The sequence below is a fragment of the Camelus dromedarius genome, chromosome 8 (assembly GCF_036321535.1).
Source record: "Camelus dromedarius isolate mCamDro1 chromosome 8, mCamDro1.pat, whole genome shotgun sequence".
Classification (NCBI taxonomy): Eukaryota; Metazoa; Chordata; class Mammalia; order Artiodactyla; family Camelidae; genus Camelus; species Camelus dromedarius.
In genome coordinates this window covers 30,298,566-30,320,498 of record NC_087443.1, presented here as the reverse complement: position 1 = coordinate 30,320,498, position 21,933 = coordinate 30,298,566, and the positions used below count along the sequence as shown (strand labels likewise).

The 21,933-nt window shown below is 32.9% G+C and overlaps 1 protein-coding gene across 2 annotated transcripts in view; it reads left to right on the top strand.

Annotated features, from left to right (window-relative positions):
- The window catches only part of ADK (adenosine kinase), a 409,740-nt gene that overhangs the window by 280,537 nt on the left and 107,270 nt on the right, over positions 1-21,933 (top strand). For both annotated transcript variants that reach the window (XM_010984136.3, XM_031461080.2), the window contains exon 7: positions 1,382-1,552. In XM_010984136.3, coding sequence (XP_010982438.1) covers positions 1,382-1,552 — 171 coding nt within the window. The remainder of the gene's footprint in view (positions 1-1,381; positions 1,553-21,933) is intronic.

Sequence of the window (21,933 nt, the reverse complement as noted above, 5' to 3'; positions counted from 1 at the left end):
TGTTTCTCTTAATTGTAGAACCAGATTCAAAATCTTAGTAATCTTTGGACTCTTTTCTCCTTTGTTTCCCACATCTTAAACAGGTACTAAGTGCAGTATGTAATACTCCCAGTATTGTTTCCTTACACAGAGCCACATGCAGGCTTTTATTGACTGTTGCTGTCCAGATTAACCTTCCTCTGAATTCTTCTATAAGCTTGTTATTCTTTTCTTACAAGGAAAACTTCATTACCCATCATTCATCCCCACCCCACCTAATAGACTCCTGACCCGCCACTCAGGGTCCTTTGTGTACTTAACTCAGCTGACCTTTCAAATTTTATCTTCCTTTGCTCTTTGTGTGCTCCATCATTCACTTGTGCACCATCTAAACTAAATCCCTAGGTGGAGGTTATAGCTCAGTGTTAGAGCAGGTGCTTAGCATGCACAAAGTCCTCGGTTCAATCCCTAGTACCTCCATTAAATAAATATAACTAATTACCTCCCCCCAAAAATAAAATTTTTTAAAATGAAATAAACTAAATTCTTATATAAGCATCCATGTCTTTGTTTATACTTTCTTTCATCTAGAAAGCACATATATGTATATTTTTTAAAGACTTTTACTAATGTTTAAGATATAGGTAAATGGCATTTTAAAAGATAGCTTTCCTCAATGAAATTTTAATTAAAATATTTTTCTGTTTCCTTACTGAATTATTTTCTCATTATTTGAAAATTCTAATTCAGAATCTTCCTTAAAAATTCAGTATAGGGGAGAGGATATAGCTCAGTGGTAGACTGCATGACTGGGTCCTGGGTTCAGTCCCCAGGGTTCAATCCCTGCCATTTAAATCAGTCAATCAATCAATCAGTCTATCAGATTACCTTCTCCTCCACACCCCCCCTAGAAAATTTTTTTAACTCAATATAGATGTCTCATAAAGTAACAAGCTATGATATTAGTAAGCTAATTGCATTTTTAAGTAAATACCAAGTCACTTATAAGAATCTAAACTATTTGTAAGGAGCTATAAAGATCCAATCTGCCTTTGTTACTATTACTCTAATTTAAAAGTAATTATTGTCCTGAATGAAACGTTTCGAATACTTTTTTAATGTAGATTCCGAGAAATCTTTCAGTTTTGAGTATAGCAATCTAATATGAAATAAATAACGTCCTATTCTCTGATATAATGGCACACATCAAGCATACAGTACTCAAATGATAAACTTCTCTCCCAATCAAATGCTGCTGTTTTTTGCGTTGCATCTTATAACTGTATTATTAAAGTTTATGTTATGTGGGCTTTTGTATTTTGTGTAGATTTCTTTTACTCTCACTGAGAGTGACTCTGTGGAGATTGCACTTCTGATTTCCTTCCTTTTTTTCTTTATCCAGGGTTTTTTTCTCACAGTTTCCCCGGAGTCCGTATTAAAAGTGGCCCGCCATGCTTCTGAAAATAACAGAATTTTCACTTTGAATCTGTCTGCACCATTTATTAGTCAGTTCTTCAAAGAACCGTTGATGAAAGTTATGCCTTATGTTGACATACTTTTTGGAAATGAGACGGTGAGTTACTTTTTTTATAAAACTACCTGGTTGTTTTGGTTTCTGGTTTGTGCATATGTTTAGAAATATATAAAAAACCTAAATATTCGCGTAAAATTCTTGAGAATTACATAGTAAAACTGCCTCAATTTAGACCACTCTACCTCAGTATTTTCAATATTTCCTTCAGAATATACTAACTTCTTACATAGTAAAAAATTGGTCTTTTAAAGAGTTAGGTCATTGAGGCTTATAATTTACATATAGTAAAATTCACTCTTCTTATTGTACATTTCTGTGAGTTTTTGTTTGCAAATACTTACTTGTCATGTGCCTGTGACCACAAGCAAGATAAAAAACATTTTCATCACCTCTTTCAGTCAACCCTTTGCCTCCTCCTTAGCTCTTGACATCAACTAATTTGTTTTCTGACCAGGAAAATAATGTTTTTCTTATGAAATTTTTATGAATTAAGGTAAGAGACATCTAAATAAAATTAATGTTTCATGAAGTTAAGTACCTCTTCAAAGTCTGAGTCTAACTTAACTTAATAAGGTATGAGTAAAATGTTGGATTATTGTGATTTGTATTAAATTTCTTTATTAATAGTATCATTTTTCCTAATATTTGTATGTTGTATTTGAAGGTGTTGAAGTGAAGGTTCATTTAAACTTTTGCAGCTGTTTCTTTTTACCAAGAATATACTTTCATTATAAATTAGTGGAAAATAACTTTTTTTGCTTATGTAACATTCATGGCTTCTTTCTAACCAGTAGACTTTAAAAATCCATGAAATAGGAACAAAGAGAGAGAAAGAGAGACTTTTAGTGTATCTTCATGTGACCTGAGCAGTATCACTTGACTTGAATGCCATAGTCTTTATGTGTAAAGTGAAGGTGTTGTATTAATTATCCCAGAAGTCCTTTCTGATTCAAATTCTATGGTCCTAACATAGTTTGATTATGTTCACTGATTTTGTATCTAAATAAGGTAACTGTGATGTCTGCCTAGAGTAACATAAATTTTGAGCTGGAAATAGTTTATGAGTTATTTGTAGAAATAGTATGGTGTGAATATCTTTAAAGGCACTAACCAGTTGAAGAAAATGCTACATTCTTGATGATTCACAAAGTGACAAAATGGCAAGAAACAGTTGTAAAAACCATGATCTCCCAGGTATCTATCTGTTCAAATAGAAGTCTCATTTGACTAAAATCTTTTGTTTTACATTTTCCCTATTGCCAGTTTTATTTTCTGAAGGGTAAAGGAAGTACCTAGTAAAAGTCCTACTCTACCTCTTTAAATAACATCCTCAGTATGGTGGTCTGAGAATCATTAGGAGAAATTTATACTTGAACTCAGTTCTTTACAGTCAGGAAAAATCAGAATGGCAATACTTAATATATACTCTAGATTTTAAGAAGACAAACTTTAAAACTGTTTTAGTAGATAAATATTATTCCAAGGAATGAGATTTTAGATGTAAAGACAGCTTGAGAGGATTGAATACCATCAAAAATTCAATTCTGACTTTAGAATCTCAAATGACCTTAATTAAAAAGAAAATGAAGAGGAGCCAAAAAAAAAAAAAATTGCAGAGCACACAGAAAACTCTTTAATAAGAGCTCACATTTGTAAAACACATGTAAAAAAGATGGAAAGCACTTATATAACCAGGAAATAATGCTAAAGGTTTGGCAGAGACATAGGAGAATAGAAAAGAATAGAGGCCCAAGAATGATTACGTTTGCAGAAAATGCAGATGATATCAAAGTTGTCTTCAATTGTTTTGGGGAAAAAAATTCCAAAAGCACAATCAACAGAAAAAAAATTTGGACTATATCAAAATTGAAAAGTTTCGTACATCAAAGGGCATTATCAAGAAAGTGAAAAGACACCCCATGGATGAGAGAAAATATTTGCGAATAATATATCAGATAAGGGATTAATAACCAGAATATGTATCTCAACAATAAGAAAACAACTCAATCCAAAAATGGTGAAAGGACTTAAATAAGCATTTCTCCAAAGAAGATGTGCAGATGGCCAATAAGCACATGGTAAGATACTCACCATCACTAATAATTAGACAAGTACACATGAAACCAAAATGAGGTATTACTTGACACGCATTCGAATGGCTGTTGTCAAGAAATGGAAAATAACAAGTCCTGACAAGGATGCAGAGAAATTCCCTTGTGCATTGCTTATGGGAATATAATATGGTGCAGCTGCTGTGAAAGACAGTTTGGTGGTTCCTCAAAAAGTTAAACATAGAATTATTACCATATGATCCAGCAATTCAACTTCTAGGTATAACCCAGAAAACTTCAAATAATGAATTCAAATACTCATATTACCAGTGTTTAGCAGCATTATTTACAATAGCCAAAAATTGGAAACAAACCATGTGTTCTTCAGCAGATGAGTAGATAAACAAAATTTGATATATACATACAATGGAATATTATTCAGTCTTGAAAAGGAATGAAATTCTGATACATGGTACAACATGAATCAACCTTGAAAACATTGGGTCAAGTGAAATCAGCCAGAGACAAGCAGACAACTATTGGATTATCCTGTAAGAATTCCACTTACATAAATACCTAGAATAGTCAAATTCATAGAGGAAGACATCAGATTTGTGGTTACCAGGCACTGGGGGAAAGAGAAAGTTGGGAGTTATTATTTAATGAGTACAAAGCTTCTATTTTGATGACAGAAAAGTTCTGGAAATGGATAGTGGTGATGACTGCACAGCATTGTGAGTATATTTAATGTCACTGAATTGAACACTTAAAATTATTAAAATAGTAAAATTATATTTAATATTTTACCACAGTTTTTTAAGAAATCATTGATTCTACAAATGACTAAAATTAAAGTTTGACTAGAACTTAGGCAGATTATTAAATTCTTTTTCCCTACCTAGAAAAGGAAGTAGTAAAATTACAAACTTCTTCATGGCTACAAGTCATGTCAGGATAACTTTTTACTTTTTTGGTATGATTGCTATTCATTTAAATTCATTTCAACAGATTCATAGTACCTGTTACGGCAGACCAATTAACAGTGGGAGTATGGTATATTTGAGACAATTTGTCATAATATGGATTATAGAATAATAAATATTAGATACAGGGCAGTTAGATATTTTTGATATTTTTATTGAGCCAATCTCAGAAAGTCTTCTGATAAATTAATAGACTTCTAGTGCTATGCCTCAGTGTTTACCCTGAGCTTTGCTCAAGTTAACTATCAATGATTCGGATAAAGCTGTATTTGCAGGTAATGCAAATGCAGAGAATGCAAATAATGAAACATGTTAACAAAAAGCAAGTACGTTGAATGTCAAAATGAGACTTTCAAAAATTGTCATAGAAATAACGGTTGAGTGATGAAATTTAATAAGGATAAATAACAGTGATACCATATATGATTATAAAAAGCAAGTATGGTGTTGTTTAATCTTATCTTTATCCCATTGTTCTCCTTGAATATTCTAGTAATCATAAACTATCTTCGGTTTTCTAGGGGAAAAGGGGACATTTTATTTCTAAATTGCGATGAGGTGTGAAATATGTTTCTCAGGGAATATATATAGGATTGTTTCATCTGTCTCCCCCTCCTCCCATCAAAAAAACTCCTCAGATCTACTGTGCTTGATTTAAATTCTCAAAATGTCAACACTTACCTAAAACCAAACACACTTGGGCTCTTATTTTCTGCCTTGATACCACTTTCCCTTTCATAGGATTGCATAATAGTAATGATGCTTTAAAGCTTGTCTGATAACCTCAATATATCCCCCAAAAAAAAAAAAAAAAAAAAAAGGCCTTGTCCACCAAGGCTGTCTCTTTGCAGGTAATGAAGGACAGTGATCCTTGTGGGACAAGAAATAAATGAGATGACCCCTGTGATTACCCCAACTTACCGCTGGGAGAGAATTTCCAGGCCATTGCACAGAGAAGAACCCAAGTTGAGTCTCTTTGAATTAAGGAGCCAGAGCTGGAAGTTCAGGAAATCTAAAGCTAGACAGCTGCAGTTTGCAATTCATAGTACCAGAAAGGAAAGAGCTGCATAAGAGAGAACATAGGAAATCTGCAGAATCCCACCCAAGTTTTTCATCTGAGTACTGATCAGCACAAATGTGTGAGGAAACTAATGAAGGCTGGGAAAAGAACCGCCTGAAAAGATCTGAGGGAATCATCCTCAGAGTGCACACAGAGCCTGTAACCCTTCTTATTCTACTAGCCAGAGTAGATAACCTCATAATTCATGGGGCTTCAGATTGAGTAGTCAGAACACTATTGGGGCAAAATTAGTCTAGCGTGAAGCTCCTGTGGTCTCTTCCAATAATATTATCCCAATATGCATATGGTCCCCAACTTTGCAATGGTGTGAAAGCAATATGCATTCAGTAGAAACCTTACTTTGAATTTTCATATTTGATCTTTTCCCCAAGCTAGCATAATGCAGTACAATACCGTCTTGCTGCTGGGCAGTGGCAAAAGCCAGTGCTCCTAGTCAGCAACACAGCCTCGGCAGTAAACAACCCATACACTTAACAACCATTCTGTACGCGTACAACCGTTGTGCTTTTCACTTTTAGTACAGCAGTCAATAAATTACATGAGATATTCAAAACTTTACTATAATATAGGCTTTGTGTTAGATGGTTCGGCCTAACTATGGTCTAATGTAGGCATTCTAAGCATATTTAAGTGGGCTAGGCAAAGCTACGATGTTTGGTAGGTTAGCTGTATTAAATGCAGTTTTGACTTAATGATATTTTCAACTTGCACTGGGTTTGTCTGGGCATTACATCATTGTAAGATGAGGAAGATCTGTATTTGACAGCTTTTATGTAATGGACAAATTCCTTGAAAGACATAAAGTACCAAAGCACACTCACAAAGAAATAGAAATAGAGACATACAGGTTATATATTACATAAATTGAATTTTAGTTAAAATCCTTCCCACACACGTACACAAAAAAAATCCCACAAGGGCCACTTTGCTTCAGTGTTAAATTCTACCACACATTTAAGGAATAAATAATACCAGTTCTACAGAAACTATCCCAGAAAAATGGAAGAGGAGGAAACACTACCAAAAGCAAACAGAGAATTACAAGAAAAGAAAATTATGGACCAAAATCCTTCATAAACAAAGATGTAAAAATTCTTAAGATAATTTTAGTAAATCAAATCCAGTAAATGCAAAAAGGATAATTCATCATGACCAGGACTATAGGATTGGTTTACCAATCAATATAATTCACAGTATAAATAGAAAACAAAAAGCATGATTATCATAACAGACACAGAAGAACACATTTATCAGAATTCAATATCCATTCCTGATAAAAAGCCCTCAGAGTACCAAGGATAGAAGGGAATTTCATCAACCCAGTACAGGACATTCACAAAAAAATGTACAGCTAACATCATACTTACTGATTAAAGACTCAATACATTCCTATAAAGTCAGGAACAAAGCAAGGATGTTCACCCTCTCCACATCTATTCAACACTGTACTCAAGGTTCTAGCCAGTGCCTTATTAAAGGCATGAAAAACACCCCCAGATTAGAAAGGAAGAAGAAAAACTGTCTCTCTTATCAAACACCATGATCATCTTTTTAGAAAGTCCTATGAAATCTACAAACAGCTGTTAAAAATAAGAGTTTAGCAAGGTTTTGGGATACAAGATAAACATACAAAAACCAGTTGTAATTCTACATGTTTTTCTACATGTAATTCTACAGCAAACACTCAGAAATTACTATTAACATTACCATAAAAATGTATAACATACTTTGGGATAAGTCTAATAAAAGATACGCAAATCCTATATACTGAACACTACAAAATATTGAGAAAAATTTTTAGTGAACTAAGTAAATGGAGAGAGAGAGCATGGTCATTGATTTTAAGACTCTTGTTAATGTGTTGGTTCTCTTCAAGTTGGTCTGTGTATTCAACATATTTTAATAAAAATCCCAGCACACTTTTTGTTTGTTTTGTAGAAGTCAACAAGCTTATTCTAAAGTTAATATAAAGAAACACTGGACTAGAGTAGCCAAACCAACTTTTGAAAAAAGAATCAGAGGACCTACACTACATGGTTCAAGACTTACTATAAAGCTACAGTAATCAATACAATGTGGCATTGGCTTAAAGATAGACAAATAGATCGGCAGACAAATAGATCCATGGAACAGAAGAGATAGTTCAGAGATAGACCAACAATGATTTTTTTTAACAAAGTTTCAGAAGCCATTCTATGGAGAATAGTCTTTTTAACAAATCTTGCTGTAGCAATTAAATATCCATATCCAAAAAAGCAAGCTTCAATCCATACAACAGAAAACTGTGCAGCTATTTGAATGTCCAACATTTAAAAGTTTGACCATACCAAATATTTGCAGGTTATGGAGCTAGTAAAACTGTCACATACTCCTTGCGGGAATGCAAAATGATAATTTTTTGAAAAACAGTTTCCCTGTTTCATACTAAGTTATATATGCACCCAACATGTGACTTAGCTATCCTTCTCCTGGCTGTTCACCCAAGAGAAATGAAAGCATATGTCTATGTAAACACAAAGACAAATGCTTATAGGAAGTTTTACCTGTAATACCCAAAGTCTGGAAACAACTCAATATCCATCAACCTGTGGATGGATAAGCAAATTGTGATATAGCCATATATTAGAATACGGCTCAACTGTTTTAAAAAATGAACTATTTATTTTTGCATCAAAATGGATATATCTCAGAATACTTAACGCTGGGTGAAAGATGAGCTGCCTGACAAAAAGTACATTCTGTGTGACTCCATTCAAATTCCAGAAAACGCAAACTATAGCGACAGAAAGCAGATCCATCATTGGGCTGCAAGGCAGTGATCACAAATGGACAAGACAGAACTTTTGGACATAATGGATGTGTTCCTTATCTTGATTGTGATTGTGGTTTCAGAAGTTGTTATGTGTGTCACAGCTTATCTAATTAGATGCTTTAATTTGTGCAGATTATTGTATGTGAATTATACCTTAAAGCTATTTTAGATGAATATGTACTATATGATTCCATTTATATAAGTTTACAAATGTGAAAATTAATCTAGAGTTTTCAAGTAAAAAGCTCCAAAGAACCAATGTTAAAATGTAGTTGTGAAATAGGTGAGGGAAATTAAGAGATACCCCCTCACCAAGGAAGAACAATGAAGTGCCAAGTTCTTATTATTTTTTTTTTTTTTGGTTCACCGTGTGTCAAATTTCTGTTATTTCCATGGAAGATCCCTTATATTTCAACAGCAATATCAAGCCAGAGAGAAGTGCTTTGATAATCCTGGGTTTTAATCTTGACGGTCTATTAAAATTATCATACCTTATCATTGAATAATGCTTTAAAGTTACATAGGGTATCCACAAACACCATCATTTAATCAATTACACAACAGTTCTCTGGCTGGTTTTCTAGTGCATGTGAAGTTTTCTGCTTGACTCATGAAAAGTACTGTTGACCCACAAATGAAAAACAGGGAGTTAGGGGTGCCAAACCTAAATAGAATTGAAAATCTGTATATAATTTATAGTCTGCCCCCTACACTCAAGGTTCCAACAAGCCACATATCGTGTAATGCTATAGTATTTACTGTTGAAAAAAATGTGTGTGTAAATGGATTCATGCAGTTTAAACTGGTGTTGTTCTCAACTGTACTCAATTTTTGTTACGTTGTTATTGAAAGTGTTATTAGGAGTATTGATATTATTCCTCTCCTATGTTTCACTTAACTAATTTGCTTGAATAACATGCACTCTCCATTCCCTTGATAAAATATAAGTAGTGCCATGTGAATAAGGGAAGACTATTAGGCTGTTCTCTGATATACCAACTTACTTCTCTTCCGTACAAAATTGTCTGCATTAAAAAAAAGAAAGGCTCTTATCTGGTAAGTAATTTGTATTCATTATGTAATTATTTAATGAATATAATCTGATAAAATGTGAGTGCAAAGAGAATGAGAATTAATTTAATGAATTAAGTTTGGTTGAAAAACTCAATAAAGACAAATCACTTTAAAAAGTTGTTCTTGAATTAGATGTGGGCATGAAAATTACAAAAGTTTAAAGGAAGAAGAAACCATAAATATCTATACTCGAGTTCTTCACAGAAGTCTTTATATTTTGACTCTGCTTCAAGAAAGTGAAACTGGAATTCATAAACTATGAATTATGGATCTGGTTCTATAAGAAAGACTCTAAAATATGAACATACACACACTAGAAGTCTGGACCCTACTTTAAATATTAGCAAGTGATGTATCTTTCTATATTAATAAAATGTTTAGACTTTGTCAATTAAAAATTTCAAATTTAATCAATTTTCTGATTTATTAGCCAACCACTGTACCTTCCATTTCCTCATACATAAAGTGAGGAATTTGTGTAGAAATACTAGATGATCTTTTAAATTTTTTCTAATAGCTTAAAAATGTTTTAAATGAACTATGAATTCATTTTCTCAGGCATTCTAATATTGCATAATACTGACCAGATTTATTATCAGTCAGCAAAATCCTTGTTCTGAAGTATTAAATAATATAATCCCTAACAATTTTAGGTGGTTATTCTTTCTCATTGTTAAAATTAACAGTCGCAATGGTAATGACTTACAAACCAGATTTTTCCCATCTCTAACCCTCGCTATTTCTTTTCTCTGATTTGCCCAGGGAAAAGGATATTCTTCTCTAAAGAGTATCTGAAAATATTTGGTTGAGCTCATTCTGAGATAAAATAGAAGTGTCTAAGGGAATACCAATGCTGCATTAATGTAATAAAAACAAAGTACAAATTATGAACTGATGTGGTTTACTTTCTTTCTTTTCTTTTATCATGGTAAAAAATATTAACATAAAATTTACTATTTTTAAGTGTATAAATAAATCCCTTCACTCATTGGCTGTAAGTACACTGACAGTGGTGTGCAACCATCATCACTCTCCACTTACAGAACTTTTTCATCATTCCAAAACAGTAGCTCTGTACCCATTAAATAACTCCTAGCCCCCACTCCCAGTTCCTCATAACCACGTTCTCCTGTCTTTCTCTATATATTTGACTATTTTAGGTACCTCATATAAGTAGGATCATACAGTAGTTGTCTCTCTGGCTTATTTCACTTAACATAATGTTTTCAAGATTCATCCATGTTGTAGCATGTATCAGAGTTTCCCCTTTGTTTATCCATTTATCTGTTGATAGATACTCAAGTTTGTTTTTACCTGTCGACTTTTGTTAATAACGCTGCTGCTGTGAACACCTATGTACAAGTATCTAAGTCCCTGCTTTCAGGACTTTTGGGGTATATAGAATTGGAATTGCTGGATGGTATGATAATTCTTTGTTTAACTTCTTGAGGAACCACCAAATTGTTTTCCACAGCAGCTGCACCATTTTACATTCCCACCAGCAATGCACAAGGGATTCCATTTTTCCACATCCTTGCTAACACTTATTTTCCCCTTTTTTGGCAGTAGCCATCCTAGTGGGTGTAATATAGCATCCCATTGCAATTTTGACTTGCATGATTTACTTTTTACCAAGATTCAGAAATGAATAGAGATAAATTTCTGTGTTGCCTCAATTAAAAATTCTTGGTAAGCTATTAAGTCGCATTTTGTACTTTTAAACTGTACATTTGAATTTATTGGTTGTTCTGTTAAAGTAGTTCTGAAACTACCCTTATATATAAATTCTTTAAGTGTTAACATTGTATTTTGCATTTGTTTCTGACATCTTCAAAGTTTAAAGCATTTTCATTCAGCGACAACCATTTGTTACCTAGACTCACATGTAATCAGCTTAATAAAGGACATCCTACATGTAGGTAATTATATTCATTGATGCCTGCTAATGCAAGCTGCTTTGGAGTCATTATCTAGCAATACATGACTAAAAGAACTTGATTATTATTCTTGTTTTTCATTTTTATTAAATTAAGAAGTTTTTTTTGAATAGTGTCATCTTGCAAATGGTTCTTAAGAGTAATACCTTTCAAGGCTCCATAATCACTAGATAATTAACCTGCCAGGATTAAGTACACTCAACTTTGCCTCAGGATGCTTAACTCTCAAGTAAGGTCAATTATCTCATGATAATAACTGCTTTGTCAAGAGTTACCACTTAATTCCAAAACGTCACATCACGCGTACAATGTGCTTTTAAGATAGAGATTAAATAATAAAATACAGCTTGAAAACTGGGCAGAAGATTTCAGTTTAATTATTTCATACATATTAAGAATGCTACGTTTTAGATAAAACTCCCCCTCATAGACCTAGTATTTAAAATCTCCCAGATGATTTCTATTTATAAAGACTTTGTGTTACTCTGGTTCATCCATCCTTTTGCTGGCAATATTCCCACATTGTACATTTTCTTGCAGGGAAATCCATTTTAAACCTATTGATTCTGCAGAAGATTCAGTATATTAAAAAAAAAAATCTCTAGTGCAGACAAGGAAAATTGAAATTACTCTTTCTTAAGTAATGATTTAACTTTTTCAAAAAAAAATCTTTTTTTTTAATCAATGAATGAATTAAGAAACAGTGAACAGAATCCTGCAGTTTTTTGTTGTGGTGGTTTTTGTTGTGGCCTAGTAGCTCTTCAGTCATATTAGGACTATGATTTATGGCCAAAAACAGGAATGCTACTTGATGCATCAGGACATTTGAAAGAAAAATAAAATTGGCTTTAGGTATTTGAATCCATGTTTTCTAAACCTGAGTAGCTGTATCTCCTTATAAGTAAACCTCAATCATCTTTTTACCAAACAAGATAGAATAGGTTAGCTTTTTCATCTTCTTTTACCTATTTTACAGGGGAGAAGGGCCTTTGTTGATATTTACTGTTTACAGTGTTAAATCCATCTTAATCTAATAGCCATGATTCTATCATTTTAATGATAATATAAAAATAATTTGAAAATGGCAATAGTGCTTTTGATTATAAATAGCCTTTGATAGACTCTGTCTTATATGAAGTATTTTGTCAGTGTCTATACAAAGATATCATTTGCTAATTCAATATCAAAATCTATGTAAATCTTTAAATTAGGTGCACCAAATATTATTAAGTGTTATACATACATACGTCTTCATCTAGATAGTCACTATTTGGTTAGGGGACTTTTTTTTCTTTATAAAGGTTTTATTTTTAATTTTTAGAAAATCTTCCTTTCTCTCTCAAGTCTGTGTACATTTATCCTCAGAGAATTCCTTTTTTAATTTTTACATCTTTTTGTCAAATCTAATTCCTTAAGATACATGATTTCCAAACAGTTGCAGAGAGCCAAGCTGTCACCAGATCCATATTCTGACAGTAAAAGAAACAAGTCTTCTTTTCCTCATATCAAGGTGTTTCAAACATGAATGTGGGGAATATGGCTGTATCTAAAATGGTAATTCTACTCTTTTAAGATTACAAAAGTGCTTCGTTTCTTCCAAGAAAAGAGGGAAGTCACCTTACTGAGACCATATGTAGATCTTTTCATTCCAGTTAAGACTGAGCTATGGAATCGTAAGCTTACTTAGCTCCTGGGTTTAAGTTTCTCCTTAGGGTCCTTCTGATATATTTTACTTGCCTGCAAAAAAAAAAAAAAAAAAAAAAGAGATTCACTGTAGCACAAGGGAGGTGTCTAATGTCAGTGGCATGTTGTAAAGATGTGCTGGGGGAAAGATTCAGAAGGCGCCAAAGGCTAAGTATATGCTTTGTGTCTCTCCTGCTTCCTCTCTGCTTAACTCTCTCCTTTCCTCCTTTTCTCCTCTGATCCCCACCAACACATACCCTTCCTTTTTACTCACTTCATCTCCCTCTCCCTTACCAAGCCACATTGCCTCTCTAGAGATGAAAGGTTTTTAAATCATTCCCAGACTCATCATTGGTAAAAAGCCGTGTAATTTGAAATGGTTTGAATTGCTATGGAGGTGATTATATTTTATGCAATAATTCCATTCTGTGTTGTTCAGTATTTCAATAAATCTTTTTATTTATTTGAGTGCTTTAGTTACTACACTACGAATTGTGACTATTTTAGTATTACTTGTATAGTATGCCATGATATTAAAAGTAATGAGTTAATATTTAACACTTTTATTTAATGAATTTTAAATTTTTCTTACTACTAAAATTATAATGAAATTATGCTTGTAAATAAAAACTAAATTTATATGACAGAAGAAGAAACACAGGACTGTATTTAGAAAATCTGGGTTTGACTCATCTTGAATGTTTCTAGGCCTTCTTGTGTATGTATGTATGTATGTATGTATGTATGTATTTATATTGAAGTATATAGTCAGTTACAGTGTGTCAATTTCTGGTATACAGCACAATGTCCCAGTCATGAATATGTATACATACATTTGTTTTCATATTCTTTTTCATTACAAGATACTGAATATAGTTCCTTGTGCTATACAGAAAAAAATTTGTTTTTATCTATTTTTATATGTAGTAGTTAATATTTGCAAACCTTGAACTACCAAATTTATACCTTACTACCCTCTTTCCCCTAGTAACCTAAGATTGTCTACTATGTCTGTGAGTCTACTTCTGTTCTGTAGATGAGTTCATTAGTGTCTTTTTTCTTTTTTACATTCCACATATGAGTGATATCATATGATATTTTTCTTTCTCTTTCTGGCTTACCTCACCTAGAATGACAGTTTCCATATCCACCAATGTTGCTGCAAATGGCATTATTTTTTATGGCTGAGTAGTATTCCATTGTATAAATATACCACAACTTCTTTATCCAGTCATCTGTTGATGGACATTTAGGTTGCTTCCATGCCTTGGCTATTGTAAATAGTGCTGCTATGAGCATTGGGGTGCATGTTTCTTTTTGAATTAGAGTTCCCTCCAGATATATGCCCAGGAATGGGATTGCTGGGTCATATGGTAAGTCTCTTTTTAGTTTTTTGAGGAATCTCCATACTGTTTTCCATAATGGCTACACCAAACTACGTTCCCACCAACAGTGTAGGAGGGTTCCCTTTTCTCACACCCTCTCCAGCATTTATCATTTGTGGACTTTTGAATGATGGCCATTCTGACGGGTGTGAGGTGATACCTCATTGTAGTCTTGATTTACATTTCTCTGATAGTCAACAATATTGAGCATTTTTTTATGTGCCTATTGGCCATCTGTATGTCTTCATTGGAGAATTTCTTGTTTAGGTCTTCTGCCAATTTTTGGATTGGGTTTTTTTTGTTGTTGTTGTTATTAAGTTGTATAAGCTGTTTATATGTTCTAGAAATTAAACTTTCATCAATTGCATCATTTGCAAATATTTTCTCCCATTCTGTAGGTCATCATCTTGTGCCTTTTTTCTTTGACATTAGGAGGATAATTGGCAAATTTTAAATAGGTTCTATAAATTAGTTAGTAGTATTTTATCAACAGTAATTTCCTAGCTTTGATAGTTCTAAAATGGTTACATAAAATGTTTACATTTCAAAAACTCCTAATGTCCTTTTTCTGATCCATATCTAATCCATGATCTCAGGTTGCATTTAGGTATATTTCCTTAGTCTCTTTAAATCTGGAACAATACCTTAGTATTTCTTTGTCTTTTATGACCATTACACTTTTGAAGAGTACAGGTCAGTTTGTTTGTAGAAGGTCTTTCAAAGTTGGATTGACTGACATTTCCTCATAATTCTTTTTGATAAGGATACCTCAAAATGCTATTTTTTTTCATATATTATATCAAGATTTCAACTTGTCTCATTACTAATGGTTTTAGCTTTGATCACCTGGGTGAGAAGATGTTGGGCCAATTTATACACTTTAAAATTACTATTTTTCCCTTTTAATTTAATTAATAAGTATCTTGTAGGGAAATACAAGAGACCACGTAAATATTTTGTGCTTTTACTACATTTTTCACCCACTACTTTAGCTTCCTTTGATAATTCCCGCCTCCAACAATTACTGTGGTATTTGCCATATGGTGATTTTTCTATTTCCATCATTTATTAATTGGAATTCTATGTAAGGAAGAGATGCTTCTTCTCCATTTATTAATTTATTTGTTCATATCAGTGTAATTTATGGATATTTATTCTATACATTATATAATCCTTTGAAATCATTACTTTGTTTCTCCAGTTATCTCGATTTTAGCCATTGAGAGCTCCTTCATGTTGGTTCCTCTGCTCTTTTGATGTGCCCTGTTAATTTTTAAGCACTTGTTTACTTCCTGGCACCACAAGTTGTTCCAAGTTCATCTTGTATTTTCCGTCTCAGCTCTGAAATCATCCATTTCTTCATAGTGTTCTGGTTCCTTGGAGACTAATTTATTAGAGATTATATTTAGAAACCAAGAGCTGGGAACTAGGTGTGCTCAGTGCTACTGGGTGCCTTCTAAGCCTTCTCAGCAAACAGACCTAAGAAATATATGTATGTACATACATATACACTTTTATATCTATCTGTCTATCTGTATTTATATTAAAAATCATAAGACTGTAATGATAACTCAGATTGCAATCTAGCATCACAAGGTTAAAACTAAACTTCCCTCTTGCCTTGTTCATATTCCTTTTCCTTGGCAATAAGAAACCTGGCTTTCATTATCTGCACTTTAATGACTCAGTGCTCAAATCTAAAATACCGATAGTTTCAGAATTTCATATGCTATTCCTTCTGTCTTTATCCTTACCCGTCTCCAATTCTATCTGACAAAATTCTACTTATCGATTAAAACTCAGTTCAAACAGTATCTTCCTCACTTTCTTTCCTCTTTCTCCTCCCCTCTCCACTCTATTCACTTAGTCATTTTTTAAATTTGATTCTGTGATATTTTGTGTATAATTATAATACATTATTTTTTTCTTAACATTGACAGTGTCCAGTAATTACTTGCTAATGTGTTTTCTCTTACACTGACACATTTAAAATATTTTAGGTTATTACCTAAAATATTGACCCTTGTTTTAACAGTTTTATCTACTCTATATAACATAATAATGCAAAATTAAAATTAACTTGTAGTTAACTAAACTTTGAATGTTCTATTTACTGCTGTCATACTTTCCATTCCCATCAAAAAATAAAAAGCTGTACATTACATGAGTTCTTTGGTTGGCTCTTGAATTTGAATGGCAACCCTAAAATTTAAAACTTTTGAAACAGTGTGAAGAAATTCCCTGCATATATATATATGGAGCAAAACTGAAAAATACTCAGCCCTATCATTTTTGTAGTTTAAAAAATGCACACATTTTTCCTGCCCTCTAGGCACTAGCATTAGGTGACAGTATGCACATTGTATGTTTGTGCACTTTGTTTTCCCTTCATCATTACTTTTTCCCTTAGTTTTGTTTCTTCAGCAACAGAGAAGACTGTTCTGACAGTCTCCCTGGAGTTAGTGTCAGACTCCACAGTTTTAAGGGCTCATTTCTCCACAAGACTGCCCCTACTCAGGCTGAACTTTGAGGGTCCCCAGGCCACCTACACTTCTGATCAGCTCGACCATGGGTTCAGGGATTGCCACAACCCTCTCAGGTTTGATAATTTACCTAGATGACTCACAGAACTCAGGAAGGCACTGTACTTACAATTATAGTTTTATTATAAAGGAACAGGCAGATGAAGGCATGCAAAGGAGAAGGTCTGGGAGATGCAGAGATTCCAAGTCCTCTTCCTTTAGAGTCAAAGTATTTAACCCTCCTGGCACATCATTGTTTTCACCCACCAGGAAGGAAGCTTCTCTAAGCCGGAGTGTTCCAAATTTTTATTGTAGTTTCATTATTTAGGCGTGATTACTTAAATCAATGGCCACATAATTAAAATCAATCTCCAGCCCTCCATCACTGGAGGTTGGCCTGATCCTAAGCTCCAACCCCAATCCTGAAGCTATTTAGGGGCCCACAGTGAGTCACGTCATTAGCATAAGAAAGACACTCCATTCACTCAGGAAATTCTAAGGATTTTTAAAGCTCTGTGCCAGGAACTCAGAACAAGGATGAGATAGATTTTTTATTATACTATATTAAAAGTGTAATGAATAGAATATTATTTTTGTAAGTTTTATAATTGGGGTGGGAATCATGCAGTCTAATATAAAAATGGAAGAAAGTACAAATACACCAAATTTAAAATGACAGAGGTAATAGTAATGGAAACTAAGAATTTTGTAAGAAAGTTTCTTTCAAGACCACAGTCTGGGTGCTAAGGATGCTCATTTTTGCAAGATTGCTTCTTTGTTCTTTGTAGTCCTCATCAGAGGCCAGGGCTGGGAAACATGTGCATGATATATTGCACACACACAATGCATGTATGTATTTACATTTATACACATATTCATCTGTGTGTATATCTAATTTTTTAACCTAGGTAACCCATGTATTATGCTGTTACTTCCAACTCAACTTTAGGGCTATAAACTTTTTACCTATTGTTTCCTGGAATGTATCTTTTATTCCCTTTCTTTGGCTCTAAGCATTCTGGTTCTTTAGCATATAAGGTATGATAGAATTAGAAATCCACTTACTTTTTCATTTACTTTATGCCATAGGAAATGTACCACAATCTCATATTAATATTCTTAACATTACCATTACCAATATGATTGCTAAAGATAGTTTTAATTTTTTTACTTATGAAAAAGTTAAAAAGTCTATATTTTATTCCATTTTTACTCATTGTACTACATTTTTAGAGTATATAGTATTTATAAATGTTATTCTCTTCCCTGTTTGCTCTCATTTATTCTTGGCTCTATAATTAATATATATTTAATTACTGCCACCAATCCTCTGTTGATGTTTCTTTAGTTGTTTTGATTTTCTGAAACTTACTGTATAGTGGTTTCCTCAGGAAGGCCTCATGGTGAACAGTATTCCATGAGTTTTCTCATGTTGTTAACCATTAGTAGCCTTTATACTTAAAATTCAGTTTTGCTGAATATAGAATCCTTGCTTCATACTTTCTTGTGTGTTTTTAAAATATAGCTTCATTTAGTAGAGCATGTGTTGATGTTGTTCATTCTGAGTCAAAATTTTCAGAAATGTAAAAGCATGTATCTCTTTCAGTGCAAAGTTTGTTTTTAATTAAAGTATATTTTATTACAATATTTTATTAGTTTCAGGTGTACAACATAGTGATTTAATTTTTTATAGATTATACTATATTTAAAATTATTACAAAACAATGGCTATATTTCCCTGTGCTGTGCAATATATACTTGTTGCTTATCTATTTTATACATAGTAGTTTGCATCTCTTGATCCCTTGTTCCTCCCTTCTTCCCTCTCCCCATTAGTAACCACTAGTTTACTCTCTATTTCTATGAGTCTGTTTCTGTTTTATTATAAACATTCGTTTGTTTTATTTTTTAAATTTCACATGTACTTGATAATGCAGAGTATTTGTTTTTCTCTGTCCGACTTATTTCTCTATGCCTAATACCCTGTAGGTCCATCCATATTGTTGCAAATGGCAGAATTTCATTCTTTTTTGTGGCTGAGTAGTAGTCCACTGCAGATAAGAGAGAGAGAGGGAGGGAGGGAGAAAGAAAGAGAGAGATGTGCATCTTCTTTATCCATTTGTCAGGTAATGGGCAGGTTGCTTCCATATCTTGGCTATTGTAAATAATAATGCTGCTATGAATATTGGGGTCCATGTATCTTGTCAAATTAATGTTTTCATTTTCTTCAAATGATATATCCAGCACTGGGATTGCTAGATCATATGGTAGTTCTATTTTTAATTTTTTGAGGAATCTCTATACTGTTTTCTGCAGTGGCTGCATCAATTTATATTCCCACCAACAGTATACAAGGGTTCTCTTTTCTTCACATCCTTTCCAACATTTGTTATTTGTAGACTTTTTGATGATAGCCATTTTGACAAATGTGATGTGATATCTTATTGAAAGATTAAACATTCTTCAGAATTTGGTAATACCCAAATTGTGTTCTTTGGTAAAGTGATCAATATAAAAACAGAATTACTAGGTAATAGATTTTCAGAAGAGAAGTAATGAAAGTTTCTTTTAGCATCTTTATAAGTTTAAGGCACTCTCTTGGAAATTTAATGTCCGTTAATCTGACCACAATTTATTGAGAGCATATTCTGTATCTGACACTGTGTTCTGTCTTTGTGTTTTAAAATCTTTTTAGAATGTTAACACTGCTGTTATATAGTCAATTAATTATTACACAGCCTTTTCCCTCTCAATTTTTTTCAAAATAAGAATCTGCAATGTGTTATCACATATGGAGTTCAGATCTGGCTTAGGGATCCCAGTTAATGTGATTAATTGTAAGGACCTCGATTATGTGGTAACCTTGTACTAATTTAACAAGCCCATGAATCTCTGGTCTTCACCAAAAGCGTTTTGTCAGTCCTGTTACTCTCTGGTTTCAATCCATAGTGTATAGAGAAGGGAGACTTGGGGATTGGGACTACAATTCCCTCTTGTCAAATTGTGCTACCTGAGGCGGCAGGGTATAGCTCAGGTGGTAGACTGTATGCTAAGCATGCACAAGGTCCTGGGTTCAATCCCCAGTATGTTCTCTAAAAATAAATAAATAAGTAAACCTAATTACCTAACCCCCCCAAAAAATTTGTGCTACCTGAGAAACAGAAGACTTAAACCTACCATCTTTTATTGTATTCAAGAGCTAATTGGCTCCTCCTATTTTTAATTCCTTTTCCTTGGAAGAGTATTCTAATGTTCATTCAGAAATATGACTGCTCATAGGATTTATGATAGATATTTTCAAGACCAAATGGATACGGTGTCTTTTGACTGTTGTTTTAATATTAAACTACTAATGCCTTTTGAACCATAATGAATAATGCATTTTGAGAGGTAGTGTGTATTTTCAGTAATTGACTGGAATAAAACTAAATATTAAGCATGAAAACATTAATTAATAGGGTGGATATTAGTACTGATTTTTTCATATTAAGGTAGAATTCTTAATTTGATAAATAGAGTTCTTTTATTACAGCATGAAGCCTACTTGTGTTGACAGTTTTTACAACATTAATTTCTTATGACTTGAGGAAACACACGTTTTCTTTCTCTCAGCATGGTGTTTATTTTAAAATGACCTCTTCATTTTTCTACCTTTTCCAGGAGAAAAATTCTGGTTGGGAGGTAAATTCAGTTTACTCCTTCATAATCAAACTTCACATTCGTTTTGCTGAAGTCAGAGTTTACATTTCTTGGTATGTCAAACCCCAAAATACACCACAAAGACCACAAAATAAATTAGCAGAAATTTTGTTTGTTGCTCAGGACATTTGGACCAGCTACAAAATGGGTGAAAAGATACAAACCTATCACAACAATGTTGTTATAACTGAATGGTACTTAGTACTTAGAAATAACAAATGGAAGAAGTGGAAGATGTAGGAGAAGGGAATATTTATGAGGAGACTTTTAAAATGTGATTTTAATGCATTAATTACTGTGCAGCAAGAGCATGGGAAGAAGTAGGCCTTTTCTAGAAATACTTTTACCTCTATTTCTTTAGCTACTCTATTACATTAACTGAGTTCTGGATTTTGTTTCTTTTTCTTTTATTCTAAGCAGTCAGAAGACTACTCCTAAGATGTCATTGATTTAATCAGATTTTCCTTATCTCTTTGTGTAATAGGCAATATGAGTTCAGGGAATATTTCTGGAAAGATTGTTCATACCTAGATCAGTTTCAAAGTATAGCCTTTAAAAATTACCTGTATTGTGAAACAATAGAATGTGTCAGATAGTTGGGAGAAGACTAGAAGTAGCAGAATAAATGGACAGACTGGCTTAATGCTTACCTTTTGGTGCCCCTCATTCTTCAGAAAGTAATTGAGAATGTATTCAGCCTTCTAATGTATTTTATAATTATCTTTTCATATAGTATTAAAAATAAATTCTTATCCTGGAAGTTTATAAATATGGCAAATTAACAAGTCATGGATTATATATTTTATCAAACTATCTTTAAGTGATTTTTAATAGTTTTCCACTATAATAATAATACATGTTGATTATAGCAAATGAAAAATACACAAATGTGCAAAGGAAAAATTAAAATCAGCAGTCATCATATCATCCAGCATTATTGTTCTAAAAATTTTTGTGTTTCCTTGCAGTGTTTTTTCCACACATATTTTTAATCTTTTTATTTTGAAATAATTTCCAAATGAGAGAAGAGTTGTAAGAAGAGTACAAATAAATTTGTCCCATATGCTCTGAGCATTCTCTCTCTATATATATGTGATACACAGTACAGATTCAAATTTTTTTTGTCTCCCAAGAATGTCCTTTCTAGTGATTTTGTTTTGCTATTCTAGAATCCAGTCCAAGATCATGCATTG